Below are 18,050 nucleotides of genomic sequence, written 5' to 3'. Positions count from 1 at the left end.
CCCAGCATCAGGGTCTTTGACAGTGAGTCAGTTCTTTGCATCAGGTGGCCAAAGTATTGGAGTTTCAGCTTCAGCATCAATCCTTTCATTGAATATTCATAACTGATCTCCTTTAGGATGGATTGGTTGGATCTCCTTGCAGTCCAAGGGACTCTCAAGAGTCTTCTCCAACACCACAGTTCAAAAGCATCAATTCTTCAGCACTCAACCTTCCTATAGTCCAGCTTTCACATCCAAACATGACTACTGGAAAAACCATAGTTTTGACTAGACGCACCTTTGTTGGCAAAGTGAATGTCTCTGCTTTTTAATATGCTGTCTTGGTTGGTCATAGCTTTTCTTCCAAGGAACAAATGTATTTTAATTTCATAGCTGAAGTTACCATCTGCAGTGATTTTGGAGCCCCAAAAAATAAAGTTCGCCACTGTTTCCACTGTTTGCCCATGTATTTGCCATGAAGTGATGGGACCGCATGCCATGATCTTAGTTTTCTGAATGTTGAGTTTTAAGCCAACTTTTTCACTCTCCTCTTTCACTTTCATCAAGAGGCTCTTTAGTTCTTCTTCACTTTCTGCCATAAGGGTGGTGTCATCTGCATATCTGAGGTTATTGATATTTCTCCCAGCAATCTTGATTCCAGGTTGATTCAGTCTTAATTCTCAGAGCCAGTGGAATCTGAGAGCCACCCTGTTCACCAGCGCTTCCCTGTGGAGAGGCTAGGGGAGCTTGGGGCCCTCAGCAGCAGAGGTGGGAAGACCCAAGGGTGGGTAGGAGACCTCTTAGCCGGAGGACAAGGACCATGTGGGCCACCCCGACCCTAATCTACACCATTAGTACCAACTCACCCTCTCGGGACAGCCAGAGGCTCTACCAGCGAGCAAAGCTGGAAATGGACCTTGAATGCTCACGCCAGCTCAGCCCCACAGATAAATGTTTAATGAAGCATTATTATTAACATTAACACATACGTAAAGTCTTTTGAGAAATGGAAGAAGGAACTTTTCAATCTCCTTTATGAATATAGTATTATCATGATGATGTACTATTCTAAGAAAACTGCAATTATTTCTCCTGAACATACCTGTAGAAATTAACAAAATAATAGCAGATTAAATCCATGAATATATTAGAAGAATTAGACATTTGTGATCAGGTTGGGTTTATCCTAGGAATGCAAGGAAGTTTAAAATCCATAAAACAATTAATGTAGTATTCTCCATTAGTAAAAGAGTGGACAGAAGCTACATGATCCTTTCAGTAAGCAGAAAAAAAATATTTGATAAAACTCGTTCATGATAAGATTTTTAAAATTTAGCTATATGGAAGGAAACTTCCTCAGTAACCCTTGTCTAGGACATGTACAAAAATTCTGTGCTGTGAGAAGTTTTTAATTTCCATTTTTTCATTTATATCTCTGATCCATTTCTCATTTTTGATTATGGTATTAAAATCTTCCTTTTTTCTGTATCGATATGTCGTTGTTCTGTCACTACTTGTAGATAATATCTTTCCCCTCATTGAATTTCCTTGGCACTTTCGTCAAAAATCAATTGAACATATATGTGTGGGTCTGATTTTGTTCTCTCGGTCCTGTTTTATTGATCTATAAATTAATCTGATGCCATACTGTCTTGAGTATTCTAGCTTTATAAAATTACCATGAAATATAAAATAAATATTCCATCTTCTTGTTTTCCAAAATTGGTTTAATTATTTTAGATCTTTTACATTTCTCTGTAAATTTTATAATCATCATGTCAGTGTCTCTAAGGCAACTTGTTGATTACATTGAATTTGTAGAACATTTCCACCCATAAATGAGGTATATCTTATTTAGGATATCGTAATTTTCTTTTCAGTGTTTTATAGTTTTTTTAGTTGGCAGTTTTATAGAGGTTTTGTGCATGTTTTTATAAACTTATCTCAAGTATTCTGTGTTTTCATTCTACCTTTAATGGAATTAAATTTTTTTTCCAGATTGTTCATTGATAATATACAATAAAAGCATTGATTTTTGAATGTTGAGCTTGAATCCTTCAATCTTGGTAAATTCACTTGTTTCTTTCTTTAAAAAAAAAAAAAATTGTCTGTACCAATTTAATCTGTGCCACACTGCTTGTAGTCAGCTTCTTAGTTCCTTGACCAGGGATCAAACCTAGGCCACATCAGTGAAAGCCCTGAGCGCTAACCACTGGGCTGGAATTACCTGAAAACAGAATGTATAGAATTTACTTAATGTATAGTCATGTCATCTCCAGTGCAGCTTTTCTCATGCCTTTCTTGTATAAGTTATTGTTCTAGGAATTCAAATAGTTGGAGTATGTTTCTTTACCTCAGTACTTTAGCTGATAAATTCAGAAGGAATGATACAATTATAAAATGGCTTTTTCAGTAGCCCCTAATAACAGTTGAGGTCTGGTCACCAATCAAAAAAGGATACTAAATCTAATAGATGGAAAATTGATAGGAGGATTTATAGTATTGTGAGCATATCAAATTGACAGTGTGTGAAACCACTCACCGTTGTTAACACTACTAAAAACTGGCACAACCAGACATGTGTCTACATATGTGATGTGGTAGAATATTCCACTAGGTCTTTAAAAAAAAAAAGCTTCTGTTTCTCTGTTGAATTCATGTTTATCTCACTTTCTTAAACATTTGGAGCATACTTAAAAATAGCTGTTTCAGTGTTGTCTGTTGATTCTCTCACTGCTGACAACTGTAGATTTGTTTTTATAGGTTGGTTTTTCTTTGGCTATGGATCATATAGTCCTCTTTGCACGGTATTTTTTTGTTTTACTGGATGTCAGATTTCTATGTTGCTGTATTTCACCTTTTGGTGTATTTCTTTAGAGTAGTATTAGGCTTTCTTCTGACATGTAGTTCACTTAATTGGAATCTATTTTAAGTCTTTAATATTTGTTTGAGTGAGTCTAGCACTTCTTTGCTGCTGCTGCTGCTGCTGCATCGCTTTAGTCGTGTCCCACTCTGTGCGACCCCATAGACGGCAGCCCACCAGGCTTCCCGTCCCTGGGATTCTCCAGGCGAGAACACTGGAATGGGTAGCCATTGCCTTCTCCAATGCATGAATGTGAAAGGTGAAAGTGAAGTCGCTCAGTCGTGTCAGACTGTAGGGACCCCATGGTCTGTAGCCCACCAGGCTCCTCCGTCCATGGGACTTTCCAGGCAAAAGTACTTCTTTAGTGTAGACTAATTTATCACATTGCAAAGGAAATCAATTTCTGACGATCCTACCCAATGTCCTGTGTATTATGTGGTCTTTCCACATAATACAAGTTATGTAGAATACGTAATACAGACTCGTGACCATCTGAGCCACCAGGAAGCCCAGGCTTTCCACACCCCAAATCTATCTTTGTCTTTTCAATTCAGTGACACTGGCAGACTCTGCTAGGTTTCTCCCTTTTTGCATTGTGGCCTGGAGATTACCTGTACTTAGTAAAATTGGGATGTTGTAAGGGTCATCTTAGGTTTTTAATTTCCTCTCTAAAGCATCCATATACATGTCCTACCTACTTTCCAAAATCTTGAAACCGTTGTTTAATGTGTTTTGTCTGATTTTCCATTTTTTGTTGTTGTTTTTTTTTCACGTAGGAGAGTAAATCTATTCCCTGTTATTCCATCTTTAAAGTAGCCTTTTACATATTTGCTTTCATTGTTTTATGTATTACATAAGGTAGGGATTTTGGTGGGAGGAAGAACAACAAGAAAAAAATACAGGCTATTGCTTAAGAAAAAACAGCAGTGATTTTTTTGTTATGTTAAAAAGTAAGTTCATTTGGATTTTGATTAGGATTTTGTTATAAACTAATATTTGTATATAATCATATACTTTGTGGAAAGTTGACATTTTTATAATAGCTTCCTTGTAAGTATATGCTATATCACTTCTTTTATTAAGCCCTATTTTCAATTCATCAATAAAATTGTATAGTTTTTTTATAAGCGATTTCTGTATTTCCTTATTAAGTTTGTATTTTGGTATTTATAGTTTTGCTTGCATTGTTAGTGGAGTTTTAAAGTTATTTTTTATAGTGTTTTATTTATATATTTTATAATTAACCATGGTACTTAATTTCCATTTTATAGTATTTTAGATTGCTTTTGTTTCATGTTAAATATGTTATCCTTTTGTGTGTCTAGTATTTTTTTATAACCCACCTTTTAAAAAATTCAGTTCATCTTTTAAAATGAAAATACCAGTATTTTCTTTATGTGTGCTTCTTTTGATTTACGTAGAAATCTTTCTTCCAGACAAATACATAAAAACTCAAATTTTCTTTGAGTAGTGCTGCAGTTTTTATTTTTTCCAAAGAGCTATCCAGGGGCTTTAACCCTAATTTTTTTTTTAATGAATCACTTCTGTATCTTACTTCATTTTTTAATATATTCAAGTGATAATATCTTTAAAGTTTTTATGTCTGTTATATCAGTTTCAAAAATTTGTTTTTTTAAAAAAATATTCCGTAATTTTAGTGTTACTCTTCAGTAGGTGTAGTTTTAGGACTTCCCTGGTGGCTCAGTGGTAAAGAATCGGTCTGTAATGTAGGAGACCCAGGTTCAGTTCCTGGGTTGGGAAGATCCCCTGGAGGAGGGCATGGCAACCCACTCCAGTGTTCTTGCCTGGAGAATCCCCATGGACAGGGGAGCCTGGTGGGCTATAGTTCATGGAGTCGCAGAGTCAGACATGACTGAGTGACTAAGCAGCAGCAGCAAGTGTGGTTTTTCTTTAATTCAACACATACTAATAGATGTTCAAAATTTGAGATTAGGTAGATATCTTTTATAATCAGTTTTAGAGACTAGTTGAAGGCAGAATTTTTAAAATAATTATCACACTGTGTATTGAGGCCACATATCTGGGCAAGTAAAAGAAGGGGTTTTTTTGTTTGTTTTTAAGAAAATCTTGAAGCAATAGAATCACAATTTTTTGGTTAACATCTAAGTTTTTTTGGTTCTTTTTTTTTTCTGTATTGATACATTTTATAACCTTTGCTAAAGAAATATTTTTCTGTTTTTATAGTTTTGGTAAGCAGTTTGGAGGAAAAAGAGGATGTGATTGTCTTGTATTAGAGCCTTCAGAAATGATTGTGGTAAGAACTTTAAAAAATGTTGAATTCCTTTTTGTTATGCTTCACTTTCAACTTTAAATGTAGTGATCTATTAAATACTCAAAAAGGTTCCTTTAATGTGACTTTTTAATGTTTTACTAAGTAGCATCAAACCATATATATTTATATATACCTAGTTTGATGCATTTTCACCCACTTTGAATATTTTTTCTGATTCTTGAGAGAATTTGAAACATGATGCAGTTATATCTAAAGTATTACCAATTTGGTAACTCCTTTACTACATTCACCAGAAAATTTAAATAAGAGCTCTGAAATGGAACCCTGATTTTCCTATTCGATATAGGTAATAATCTTTGAGCATCTGTGTTCTGTACCCTGGACTTGACAGAAAGAGATAGAAAAAAAGAGACACAATTATATCCAAATAAATGGTTTACATTTTAATATTTTATTTTAAGAGTGTATTTAAGGATTAGTTCTTTACTTTAAAGCTAGGTAGTTGATTTAACTTTAGAAAATAAGACTTTTTTCCCTCAGCATTTGAAGAATCCAGAACACAGCTCTCTTTTACCTTGTTCTGAGATGACCTGACTAGAAAACAGCTAATATTGAATGGATGCTTTGTCCTGCTAGCATCTCATGTAGATGATCATGTCATCTGATTTGATTTAAACTATTGAGAAACAAGGCTGAATTCTTAATGTAGCCTTTTAATATCAGGGCTCAAAACTAAACTACTTTTTTATTTCATAGTGTTATAGTCAGATTGACATCTTCAGGTAGATTCTGTGATCTCTTTGCCAAATTGGATCATCTACGTTGTCATGAGCTTAGTGTCCTAAATTTCATATAAGCAACTGGATTTTAAGCTCCTAAAAGGCTGAGATCAGTTTTTATTCTGTTTGTGTCTTTGATAGTATTGTACAGTACTTCCCACATAGTAAATAAATATTCAGTAAATTTTATTGGTTCTCAAGTTTGTTCAAGGCTTAGACTATATATTGTATTATGTTTATTTTCTTTAAGTGTTGGTATACATGGCATATCTATTAAGGCCTCAGAACTCTTTCTTTTAAATGAGTGCATTGAGAGACACGGCAGGAAAACTGCTTCAGGCGGTAGGGTTTTCTTGTTTATTTGTGATGTGTATTTCTCATGCTTTATGGGAAAAGAATGGTGCTTTTGCCATAGTGTTTTCATATGCAGTTGACCCTTAGACAGCAAGGATTTGAACTGCTCAGTCCACTTATGCAGGTATTTTTCAGTAGTAAATTCTGCAATACTACAGTCTGGTTGGTTGAATCCACGTATACAGAGGACAGACTATAAGTTATATCTGGATTAAGCAACACCTTGTGCATACTTTTGTTTTATTGTGGTAAAATACATTTAGGATGAAATTTACTATCTTAGCCATTTTTAAATGTAGAGTTCAATTTATTAATTATTAAATTTATATCTATCGATTTTCATTTTGAATTAAAGGGAAGAATTGTTCTTGTCTTGCCCCAAGCTTGGAGTTAACCTTTTCTGTGACGAGATCTGCTTGCTTTTAGTGGAAAGCAGTATTTAGAAGCCAAGATCTGGCAGCTGATTGTTTCCATTGCTTCAGGTGCCTCAGTGCTTGTAAGGCCTTTCAGTGAACAGAGCTAGAAAATATACATCTGAGTGTATATATATACACACACATACATACACACTTACATATACACCTTTGTATTTATTTCTTTTATATATATCTATCTATAAAACCTAGAGTTAATTCTCATATTCTCTTTTATTTGTACCTTCTTTCACTAAATGGTGAGAAACTTCGTCTCCATTATCATCAAAATATTTACTTAAGACAGTTTTAAAATTGCTTACTCATAACAGTGTAGAAAGCACCACTAGCTAGAGTATTAACATATACATATACACTTATTTTGGAGAAGGCAATGGCACCCCACTCCAGTACTCTTGCCTGGAAAATCCCATGGGTGGGGGAGCCTGGTAGACTGCAGTCCTTGGGGTTGCTAAGAGTAGGACACAACTGAGCAACTTCACTTTCACTTTTCACTTTCATTCATTGGAGAAGGAAATGGCAGCCTACTCCAGTGTTCTTGCCTGGAGAATCCCAGGGGCAGGAGAGCCTGGTGGGCTGACGTCTATGGGGTCACACAGAGTCAGACACGACTGAAGTGACTTAGCAGCATACACTTATTTTGGAGAAGGAAATGGCAACCCACTCCAGTGTTCGTTCTTGCCTGGAGAATCCCAGGGGCAGGGAAGTCTGGTGGGCTGCCATCTATGGGGTCGCACAGAGTCGGACATGACTGAAGCGACCTAGCAGTAGCAGCATACACTTATTTTAAGTGTACAATTTATTGATATTACAAATGTATACCATTTATAACCTATCTTTCTATCAAAATATAAAATATTTGCATCACCTACCTTACAAAGTAAGGAAATATTCAGAGAATTATAGGGGTCTTGCAGAAGGACAGAGAAAGGCCAGTGGAAGAACTAGATTAAAGGATCTCCCTTTGGCCAAATATGGGACTATGTGAGAATCCAAATAAAAATGTGTAGTAATTGATGGTACCCTCCTGTATAATAAAGAATTTATAAATTCTAATATGAATGAATGAAAAGGAGAATTTCTTCCTGATAGTCAAATGCCAACTAATAAGTCTTTAAGGAATGATTAAGTTAGAAAATAATTAATGATGCTAAAACTTGGGACTAATGTTCGTTGAGAAATGGGATACTTACATAATCTCATTTTATCTCCCCACAAATCATTTATGAAGGGAAAAATTACCAAATTTTTGATGGGGAAACAGAAGGATACGATACCACTGTAACAAAAATTGTTGCTACTGCCATCAGTATAGGCATAACGTGATACCATACTACTTCTGGTACAGTGCACTGAAGAGGGCAGAATATCACCTCTGAGAAATATGCCTGCTGGAAGTGCATGCCTGAACCTGATCATTAAGAAATATCAGACAGACCAAAAAGACATTATTCAAATTGTTGGCTTATATTCTTAAAATATCCCAGTGTCAAGAAACATCACAGAAAGACTGAAAAGCTGTTTCATGTTAAAGGAGTAAAAAAGATATAACTAAATGGAATGCTTTTTATCTTGCATTAAATCTTGGAGGCAGGAGAGGGTCGTAACTATAAATGATGATGTTGGCACAGTTGAGCTTTGAACTTGGACTGTGGTCAGTTTGGCACCAGTTTCATGGGTGACAATTTTTCCAGCCCATTGGGGTGGGTGGTGATGGTTTTGAGATTATTCAAACTATTACATTTATTGTACATTTTATTTCTCTTAATATTACTACATCATCTCCACCTCAGATCATCAGGCATTAGATCCCAGAGGTTGGGGATACCTGGGTTAGATACTATTGAATTTCCTGTTTTTGATTATTTTGGGGGGGTTGTGTAAGATAAAGTCTTTGTTCTAAGGAAATACATGTTGACACATTTTAAGGTCAAGAATCACTTTCTCTTCAATTTATACTCAGTGTTTCAGAAAAAGAAAAAGTATGTGCATATATACAATTTTAAAAATCACCCAAAAAGTCACATGAACTGTATATATTTATGATTGGTAATTTTTAAATTCCATAACTCTATCATATTGATGAGCAGCATAGGTAAAAATTCATTATGAATAGTAATAGGAGAAAATAACCTAAAATAATATTAGGATTTTTCTTTCTGAAGTTTTTGAGGATTTTATTTTCATTCCACCATTTGATGAATCTTAATTTTTTTTTTTTTTTTTAGTTTTTCACTACTGTTACATCCTTTGAAATACAAAATTGTACTTAGCATTTTGTAACAGTACAGATCTTTGATACCTCAGTGTATCTTTTACGTGAAATTATTTACAGGTTCATAAAAATGCTTGGTCCCAGTGTGTACTTGGACAAGTATGTACATATGTATTTGGTCTGAGTATACATAAGTAACATGTTTACTACTTTGACAAGTTCTATCAAATGGTTTTATTATGTATGTATTTCTACAAATGTCATGAGTAACCACTGGTGATGGGGAATGCCTGTTTCTGAACACCTTACTTGTTACCTGATAGGTTAGTCATCTCAATCTGATACATAATAATGAAATCTTATTTTAATTTTTGCATATTTTCATATGCTTTATGGAAGGCTTATTTTTATTATCCATGTCTCTTGCCAGTTTTTCTACTTGGATTACTCTTTATTTGTGTTCAAAAGAACTTTTTATTACTATATAAATGAACACTTTTGTTATAAGAGGTTATCATTTTATCGCTAAAGTGAATTTTGCTCCTTGAAGAGGTTTTCTCAGGGTTACTTGAGATGCTGTCTCCCGGGCTTGAAGTCCTAAAAAATTCCTACCAAGTAAAACATAACTCTCAAAAAATTAAAGTGAATTTTGTGTCTATTACAATTTTTTTTTTAATCTATTGAGTTTTTTTCCTCTTAACAACTTTTTGGTTTGAAGTCATACTAGAAAGACCTGATGACAGGATTATTGAAGTTTTAAAATCTGTAATACTTTATTGAATTTTAACAGTTCATTGTTTTAATTAAACTTTTAAATCTTACTTCTTCTGGGCAGCTAAAGACAGTGGTAAACACTTAACTACCTGTCTCCAAATATTTCCTCCAAAAACAATGTAGTACTAAAAGAAGGGTGTAAGAAATCTTTTCACAAATCATGCTCACAACACAAGTTGAAAACAGAGGATGCTCAAACTTGAAAATAGTTGTAAATATAAAGAGAGAAATCACCAGTTCCCAGCTTGTTATCTCTCACACTTCATCTCTACTCCAACCCTTCAGCAAAACTTTATGATGAGTAAAGGCCAACCATCCAGATCTATAGAAAACTCAGAAAATGGAAGCTAGCAAATGGAGAAATGGTTGGCCTACACTGCAAGAAGACTAATTCTGTACTAAGTGTAAAATTTGTGTGTACATATGCATATGTTAGAACAGAAACTACGTTATTTAAAATTATGAGTAATTGCAGAATAGTCATCTACATGCAGAATTCAGGATTAAGACAAAAGGTTTTAAAAAGGGAACAAGCTCCCTTTGGCATTTAAGTGCTAAAAGAAGCACGTGGGTAAATTTTAGTCCTACAGGGTGAAGTGAACACAAAATCAGGTTTTGCAACCTCTCCTTCCACTAGCAAAATGAAAAAAAAAAATAGCTTAAAACATCTGTCCTTCAAAGTATTTGACAAAAGTGAGTGTGCTTAGTCACTCAGTCATGTCTGACTCTTTGTGACCCCATGGACTATACAGTCCATGGAATTCTCCAGGCCAGAATACTGGAGGTGGGTAGCCTTTCCCTTCTTCAGGGGATCTTCCTAATCCAGGGATGGAACCCAGGTCTTCTGCATTGCAGGTGGATTCCTTACTAGCTGAGCCATAAGGGAAGCCCAAGAATACTGGAGTGGGTAGCCTATCCCTTCTGCAGCAGATCTTCCCAACCAAGGAATCAAACCAGGATCTCCTGCATTGCAGGCAGATTCTTTACCAACGAGCTATCAGGAAAGCCCATTTGACAAAAGAGGTGCTGTTAAATGAGGGATTTCGTAAGACATCCTAGTATCACAAAAAGGTAAAAAAGGAAGCTTGACAAATCTATGTATCGATATTATAAAAATGATAATTCTTACATGTCAGCTAAGGAAAAGTTTCTCCCCATCCTAGTCATGCAGATGAAAAGTGTGGCTGCACTCCAGACAGAATTAAATATATTCAGTCAACTATTTGAGGATATTGAAAACAAAAAGCATGTAAAATCAGAAATTTAAAAACCAAGAAAAGAAAATGCACCCCCTCCCCCTCCAAAAAAAGAGTAAAAAGAGTATGAATTTAGTAAGGAATAGATAACAAATCTTTTAGAAAAAAATGAATTATAAGCTTCCCACAGGGAAAATCAAGTCAAATGAAAATTTAATAAGGTGTATGGAAGAGGGTCAGGAAAGAACCAAGTAAATGAAAATGACACACAGAATAAAGTAAAAGTGTCAGAAATACTGTTACATACTTGAAAGTCACTAAGAGAGCAAATCTTAAACCATCTCACTACAAAAATGGTAACTCTGTGACATGGAGCTGTTAGCTAAAGCTTTGGTGGTAATCACCTTGTAATATGTAAATGTATCAACAGTGTTGTACACTTTAAGCTTATACATTGTTCTGTTAGTCTTAAAACTGGAAAAAAGTGTCAGAGAAAATAGTGTGAGAAATAATTGTAAGAAATAAAGGAAAAGAATACAAGGATCAAAGGACATTTAAAAGGTTTAAGTACAGAAGTGATTCTAAAATAAAAATACAGGTCTTTCTAGGCACCAAAAAATATTTTTTTTTTATTAAAAAGCAAAGAATACCTGTTTCTCAGAGAAATAAGTATAACTACTACTACTACTACTAAGTCACTTCAGTTGTGTCCGACTCTGTGCGACCCCATAGACGGCAGCCCACCAGGCTCCACCATCCCTGGGATTCTCCAGGCAAGAACACTGGAGTGGATTGCCATTTCCTTCTCCAATGCATGAAAGTGAAAAGTGAATAAGTATAACAGAATACACCTAAAATGTTATCACCGAATTGAGACTGAAAATAGATTAGTCATACCAATAAATGTGAATGTGCTTAATCCACCTTAAGGCTACACCTTGAAAATTTTAAACCTATCAAACAACTTTCTGTCAAAGGATAAGTGAATACACACTGAATTGATAGAATTTGCAAAATAACCATAGTAAAAATACACTATGTATCAACCTATGGAATACATCTAAAAGTGGTCAGAAACTAAAGGGAATAAAAAGCAGACAATATGAACCAACTCTCAAGAGATCCAAATATTAGAGATAACACATAGACATTTTACCAGAAGATTAGAAGATATAAAATGAAAAAATTAATCCCAAACTCTACAACTTGAAACACAACTGAAAATAAAATCTCAGCTAGGTTAAAGAGAAGGTAAAACTTAGCTGAAAAGATTGACTTAGGGAATTGAATGATAAGCAGGAAGAAGATAAGAGTCACCTCTTTAAACAATAGTGATTTGAACTGGGCAGGTCCATTTACATGTATATTTTTGTTTTGTGCATACTACAGTACTACATGATCCACAGTTGCTTGAATCTGTGGGTGTAAGAGCTAAGGAGACAGAGGACCAGCTGTAAAGTTATACACAGATTTTAAACTGCATGGAGGGTCAAGTGCTACTATGCCCCACAATGCTGAGGGGTCAACTGTATACAGGTCCAAGGAAAAATACAATGGAATATAGGAGAGTTTTGGGGTGTTTTCCCCCTCATTTTATTTTCTGGACTCATTTTTTTAAACATTGAAATATAGTTGATTTTACAAATAGTGCTGTATAGCAAAGTGACTCAGTTATACATATATACATTCTTTTTCATATTATTTTCCATTATGGTTTATTATAGAATATTAAATACAGTTCTCTGTTGCCATACAGTAGGACTTTGTTGTTTACCCATTCTCCATATACCAGTTTGTATCTGCTAATCCCTAACTCCCAATTAATCCCTCTCCCATCCCTCTCCCCCTTGGCAACCACCAGTCTAATCTCTATCTGTGATTTTGTTTCTGTCTCATAGATAAGTTTATTTGTGTCAGATTTTAGATTCCATATGTAAGTGATATGGTATTTGTCTTTTTCTTACTGACTTCACTTAGTTTGATAATCTTCAGTTGTATCCACGTTACTGCAAATGGCATTATTTTACTCTTTATGGCTGCGTATGTATTCCATTGTGTATATGTACCACATCTTCTTTATTCACTCATTGATGGACATTTAGATTGCTTCCATGTTTTGGCTATTGTATATAGTATTGCTATGAACACAGGGGGATGCATGTATCCTTTGAATTATAGTTTTGTTTGGCTAGATACCCATGAGTGGGAATGCTGGATCATATAGTAATTCTATTTTTAGTTTTCTGAGGAACATCTGTACTGTTTTCCGCAATAGTGTAGGAGGGTTCACTTTTCTCAATACCCTCTCCAGCATTTGTTTATAGTCTTATTTGGCCATTCAGAGATGACACCTCATTATAGTTTTGATTTGTATTTCTCTAATAATTAGTAGCGTTGAGCATCTTTTCACATGCTTGTTGGCCATCTGTATGTTTTCTTTGGAGAAACGTCTCCAGATCTCTTTTCTGTTGGGTTGTTGTTTGTTGTCAAGTTGTATGACCTGTTTGTATAATTTGGAAATTAAGCCCTTGTAGGTCACATCATTTGCAAATATTTTCTCCCATTCTGTAGGTTGTCTTTTTGTTTTGTTTATGGTTTTCTTTGCTGTGCAAAAGCTTGTTTGATTAGGTCCCAGTTGTTTGTTTTCATTTTTATTTCTATCCTTGGGAGACTCAGAGTGCAAAGGTCATATCCTTATATAATTGGAGTCTTAGAGGACAGGAGGGAATAACTATATTATTATAAGTAAGAGATTTTTCCAAAACCAAAAAGATGTCATCTCACAGATTTTAAAACTCTACAGGATGAACATAAACTCTAACAGGATAAATACAAGCTAATGCATAAGCACATCATAGTAAAACTATTGAAAACAAAAGTAAAGAGAAAGTGGTAAAGCTAGAAAGACAGAAGAAAAAAAAAAAACACTTCTAAAGGAGCAATGGTAAAATACAGTAATTTTACCTTCATTAGTTACAGAATTTGAAGGTTTTCACGTAGATGCTAAGAAAATGTTTCATTAGTAGACCAGAACTCATTTTACTAAAAGAAAATTTTTCAGGCAGAAGAGGATCTCAGATGGAAGCACAGAGATGTGGTACAAAGGACAGTGGACAGAATAAATATACGGGTACATGTAAATGTGTGTTGGGCTTCCCTGGTAGCTCAGGGAGTGCAGAATCCGCCTGCAGTGCAGAAGACCTGGGTTCAGTCCCTGGGTTGGGAAGATCCTGTGGGGAAGGAAATAGCAACCCACTCCAGTATTCTTGCCTGGAAAATCCCATGGACAGAGGAGCCTGGTGGGCTACAGTCCATGGGGTTGAAAAGAGTCAGGCACGACTGAATAACTAACACTTTTTGCTTTCAAATGTGTGTTGCCTGCAGGTGTGCTTTTTTTTTTTTTAATTGCATATTCCTAATATTTTTTTTTAATTGAAGGTTTGTAGCAGCCCCACATCAAGCTGGTCCATTGGTGCCACTTTTTATTATTATATTTGTTTCAGTGATCAGTGATCTTTGATGTTACTATTATGCTTGTTTTGGGACATCATGAACCACAGCCATTAAGATGGTCGATAAATGTTGTGTTTTGACTGCTCTACCAAACTGACTGTTCCCCCACCTCTCTTCTTATGCCCAGGCTTCCCTCTTCCCTAAGACACAACAATATTGAAATTAGGTCAGTTAACAACCCCACTATAGCCTCTAAGTGCTCAAGTGAAAGGAACAGTTGTCCATCTCTCACATTAAATCAAAAGCTGGAAATGATTAAGCTTAGTGAGGAGGGCATGTTGAAATTAAGATAGGCTGAAAGCTAGGCTTCTTGTGCCAAACACTTAGCCAAGTTGTGATGGCAAAGGACAAGTTCTCAAAGGAAATGAAAAATCTTAACAGTGAACATACGAACAGTAAGAAAATGAAACTGCTTTATTGCTTATAAGGTGAAAGTTTTAGTGGCCTGTAGAGAATATCAGACCAACTATGACAGTCCCTTAAGCCAAAACATAATCTAGTGCAAGGTCCGAACTGTCTTTAATTCTGTGAATTCTTCTTTTAACTAAAAGGCTAAAAGAATTGAGAAAGCTACAGAAGATACGTTTGAAGCTAGCAGAGGTTGGTTCATGAAGTTTAGGGAAACAAATAGTTTATATAGAGAACACTATATCAACAGTAGAATGCATCTGCTTTTCAAGTACACATGGAATATTTTTAAAAGTTGACCATAGGTGGAACATCAGGCTCAAAAAAGATTTTAAATTTTACAATTTATAGTTTTTGACCACCATGGAATTAATTTAAAAAACAATTACAAAAACAGAACTACAACAGAATACAACTTTTGAAATTTAGGAGTGTATATTAAATCACTTGTCAAAAAAGAATCACTGTGAAAATGAGAAAATATTCTTAGCTGAATGAAGATGACATATCAAAATGTGGAATTCAGCTTACATCGTTCTTGCTGAGCAAGAAAGGTAGCATTTAAACCTTAATGCTGTGAGGATTAAAGGTTGACAGTACATGAGCTTTCACATCATGAAATTAGAGAGCAGCAAACTATACCTATAACATAAATGAGAAGCAACGAAATAATAAAGATAAATATTAAAATCAATGACCTGTCAAGCAGACTTAAGAATCAGCAAGGTGTAAGTTGGTTCTCCAAAAAGAATAATAAAATTGATAAATCCCTATCAAAAGTAATGAAGAACAAAACATATTACATAACCAGTGTCAGGAGTAAAAAAGAATATAGTGCTGTGGATCTAATGAACTTAAAAAAAAAAAGTAATAGAGGATATTATTAATATTTTAAGCAAATAAGTTTGAAATTTTAGAGTCAAATTCCTCAAAGTACACAGCTTAACAAAACTGGCACACACCTTTACACAAATAGAAAATCTGCATAATCCAATATCTAGAAAGAAAATGAACCTGAAATTAAAGACCTTCTCATTTAGAAATTCAGACCCACATGGTTTCACTGATAAATTTTTTAAACATTTAAAGAAGAAATGACACATAAAGTCTAACAGAAAACAGAGAAAAATTGAATATGTTTCTTTAGCCCAGTTTAATTTCTTTTAATTGAAATATTGGTGACATATAACATTGTGTAAGAGCCCAGTTTAATTTTGAAAGCAAAACCTAGCAATATTACTCAAAAGGAGTATTACAGGTCATTTTTTTAAATGAAAGTATATTTTAAAAATTTCAAATATTAGAAAATCAAATCCTAGTGATACATATATCCATACATATCATGGCAAAGTTGAATTTATTTCCAGAGTTATGGGATTGATTTAGTATTTGAAAATCAGTGTGATTCATTATATTAATATCATTAGGGGAAAAAGTGAGATGATCATCTCTATAGATAGAAAAACAATCACTTGATAATACTCAAAGTTCATTCATGAGGACTTTTAAAACTTTTAGCAAGCTAGGAAAAGAGGGGAACGTTCAGAACCTTATCAAAAGTATCCACACAAACCTACAGTAAACATTCAGAACCTTCTCCTGGCACTTGGGAACATGTTAGAGCTCCCCAATTCCAAATCCAATGTCTAAAAAACCTTACAGAGTGCATTTAGGCAAGAGGAAAAAGATTTTAAATGAAAATATAAAACTGTCACAAATGATGTGATTTGCATATAGAAAATCAAAAACTGCATGTGAACTCTAGGAATTAATAATCATTTCAGCAAGGTCTTTCAGTACTTGTTCATATACAGAAATCAATTCTGTTTGTATTTATGAGTAATAAAATATTAGAAAAATAGAATTTAGTAAGCAAATCACTTACGTCAAAACATCCATATACATCAGAATAAATCTAACAAAAGTATAGGAGATCTCTATGCAGAAAACCATAAAAAAAATTTGGGCTCTTCCTTAGCTCTAAGTCAATTGAAAGAATCCATTTTTATGATATAAATTATCTCCATATTGATATAAAATTCAGTGTAATCCCCATGAAAATCCTAGCAGATTGTCTTATGGAGATTAAGAAATTGACCTGACATAAAATTGGGTTGACCAAAAAGTTTGTCTGGGTTTTCCCATAATGTCTTACAGAAAAACTCGAACTTTTTGGCCAACCCAATGTTTATGTCAGGTAATAGTTTCTACAGTAACTGTATTTAATACTGAGCTTCCCAGGTGGCACTAGTGGTAAAGAACCTGCCTGCCAGTGCAGGAGATAAAAGAGACGCAGGTTCAATCTTTGGGTCTGGAAGATACCTTGGAGTGGGGCGTGGCAACCCACCCCAGTTCTTGCCTGTAGAATCTCATGGACAGAGGAGCCTGGTGGGCTACAGTCCTTGGGGTCGTAGAGTCAGACACAACTGCAGTGACTATGCACGCATGCATGCATATATAATACTTTAGCATAAACCAAACAAATTTTCAAAAACTTTGCTTTTAAATACTCTCAAAAAATTCAACTTGAGTAAAAAATGAGATGCCACGTCCTCAAATGAGGAGGACCTTTATCATTCATAAAGGTATTTCTTTTCCTTAGATTATCTTGTAAATTTAATTAGAGTCCAGTGAAAATTACCATCAGAATGGTGGTTGTTTTGTGCCTAATATATTTGGAACAATAAAAAAGCAAGAGCTTGAACAAACCTGAGAAAGAGGAGCTCTTTTGTGGAACCTAGTAAGTTTTAACAATAGTTAAAATAATCCAGAAAAAAAGAAAAAAAATGTACTCTTTAAAAAACCAAATGAATTTAATATATGTAAAATAGTTGGTTTAATTCTACCAGGAATTTTTATTTCTGGTGACTTTGTTGTTGTTCAGTTGCTCCGTTATGTCTGACTCTTCGCGACCCCATGGACTGCAGCATGCCAGGCTTCCCTGTTTTTCAGTAACTCCTGGAATTTGTTCACACATGTCCATTGAGTTGATGGTGCCATCCAGCCCTTTCATCTTGTCATCCCCTTCTCATCCTGCCCTCAGTCTTTCCCAGCATCAGTCCTTTCCAATGGGTTGGCTCTTCATGTCCGGTGGCCAAAGCATTGGAGCTTCAGTTTCAGTCCTTCCAATGAATATTCAGTTTGATTTCCTTTAGGATTCACTAGTTTGATCTCCTTGCAGTCCAAGGGACTCTCAAGAGTCCTCTCCAACACCACAGTTCAAAAGCATCAATTCTTTAGCACTCAGCCTTCTTTATGGTCCAGTTCTCACATCTGTACAT

General features: G+C 34.8%; 1 protein-coding gene across 3 annotated transcripts in view; it reads left to right on the top strand.

Moving 5' to 3' along the window:
* Positions 1 to 18,050, top strand: part of LOC105005547 (rap guanine nucleotide exchange factor 6-like) — a 151,365-nt gene that overhangs the window by 64,772 nt on the left and 68,543 nt on the right. For all 3 annotated transcript variants that reach the window (XM_010863566.1, XM_010863565.1, XM_010863567.1), the window contains one exon: positions 5,048 to 5,117. In XM_010863566.1, coding sequence (XP_010861868.1) covers positions 5,048 to 5,117 — 70 coding nt within the window. The remainder of the gene's footprint in view (positions 1 to 5,047; positions 5,118 to 18,050) is intronic.

Source organism: Bison bison, unplaced genomic scaffold (genome assembly GCF_000754665.1).
Source record: "Bison bison bison isolate TAMUID 2011002044 unplaced genomic scaffold, Bison_UMD1.0 scf7180017864492, whole genome shotgun sequence".
Classification (NCBI taxonomy): Eukaryota; Metazoa; Chordata; class Mammalia; order Artiodactyla; family Bovidae; genus Bison; species Bison bison.
The sequence above is the reverse complement of the archived record's forward strand: the minus strand, read 5'-3'. Positions and strand labels throughout refer to the sequence as shown.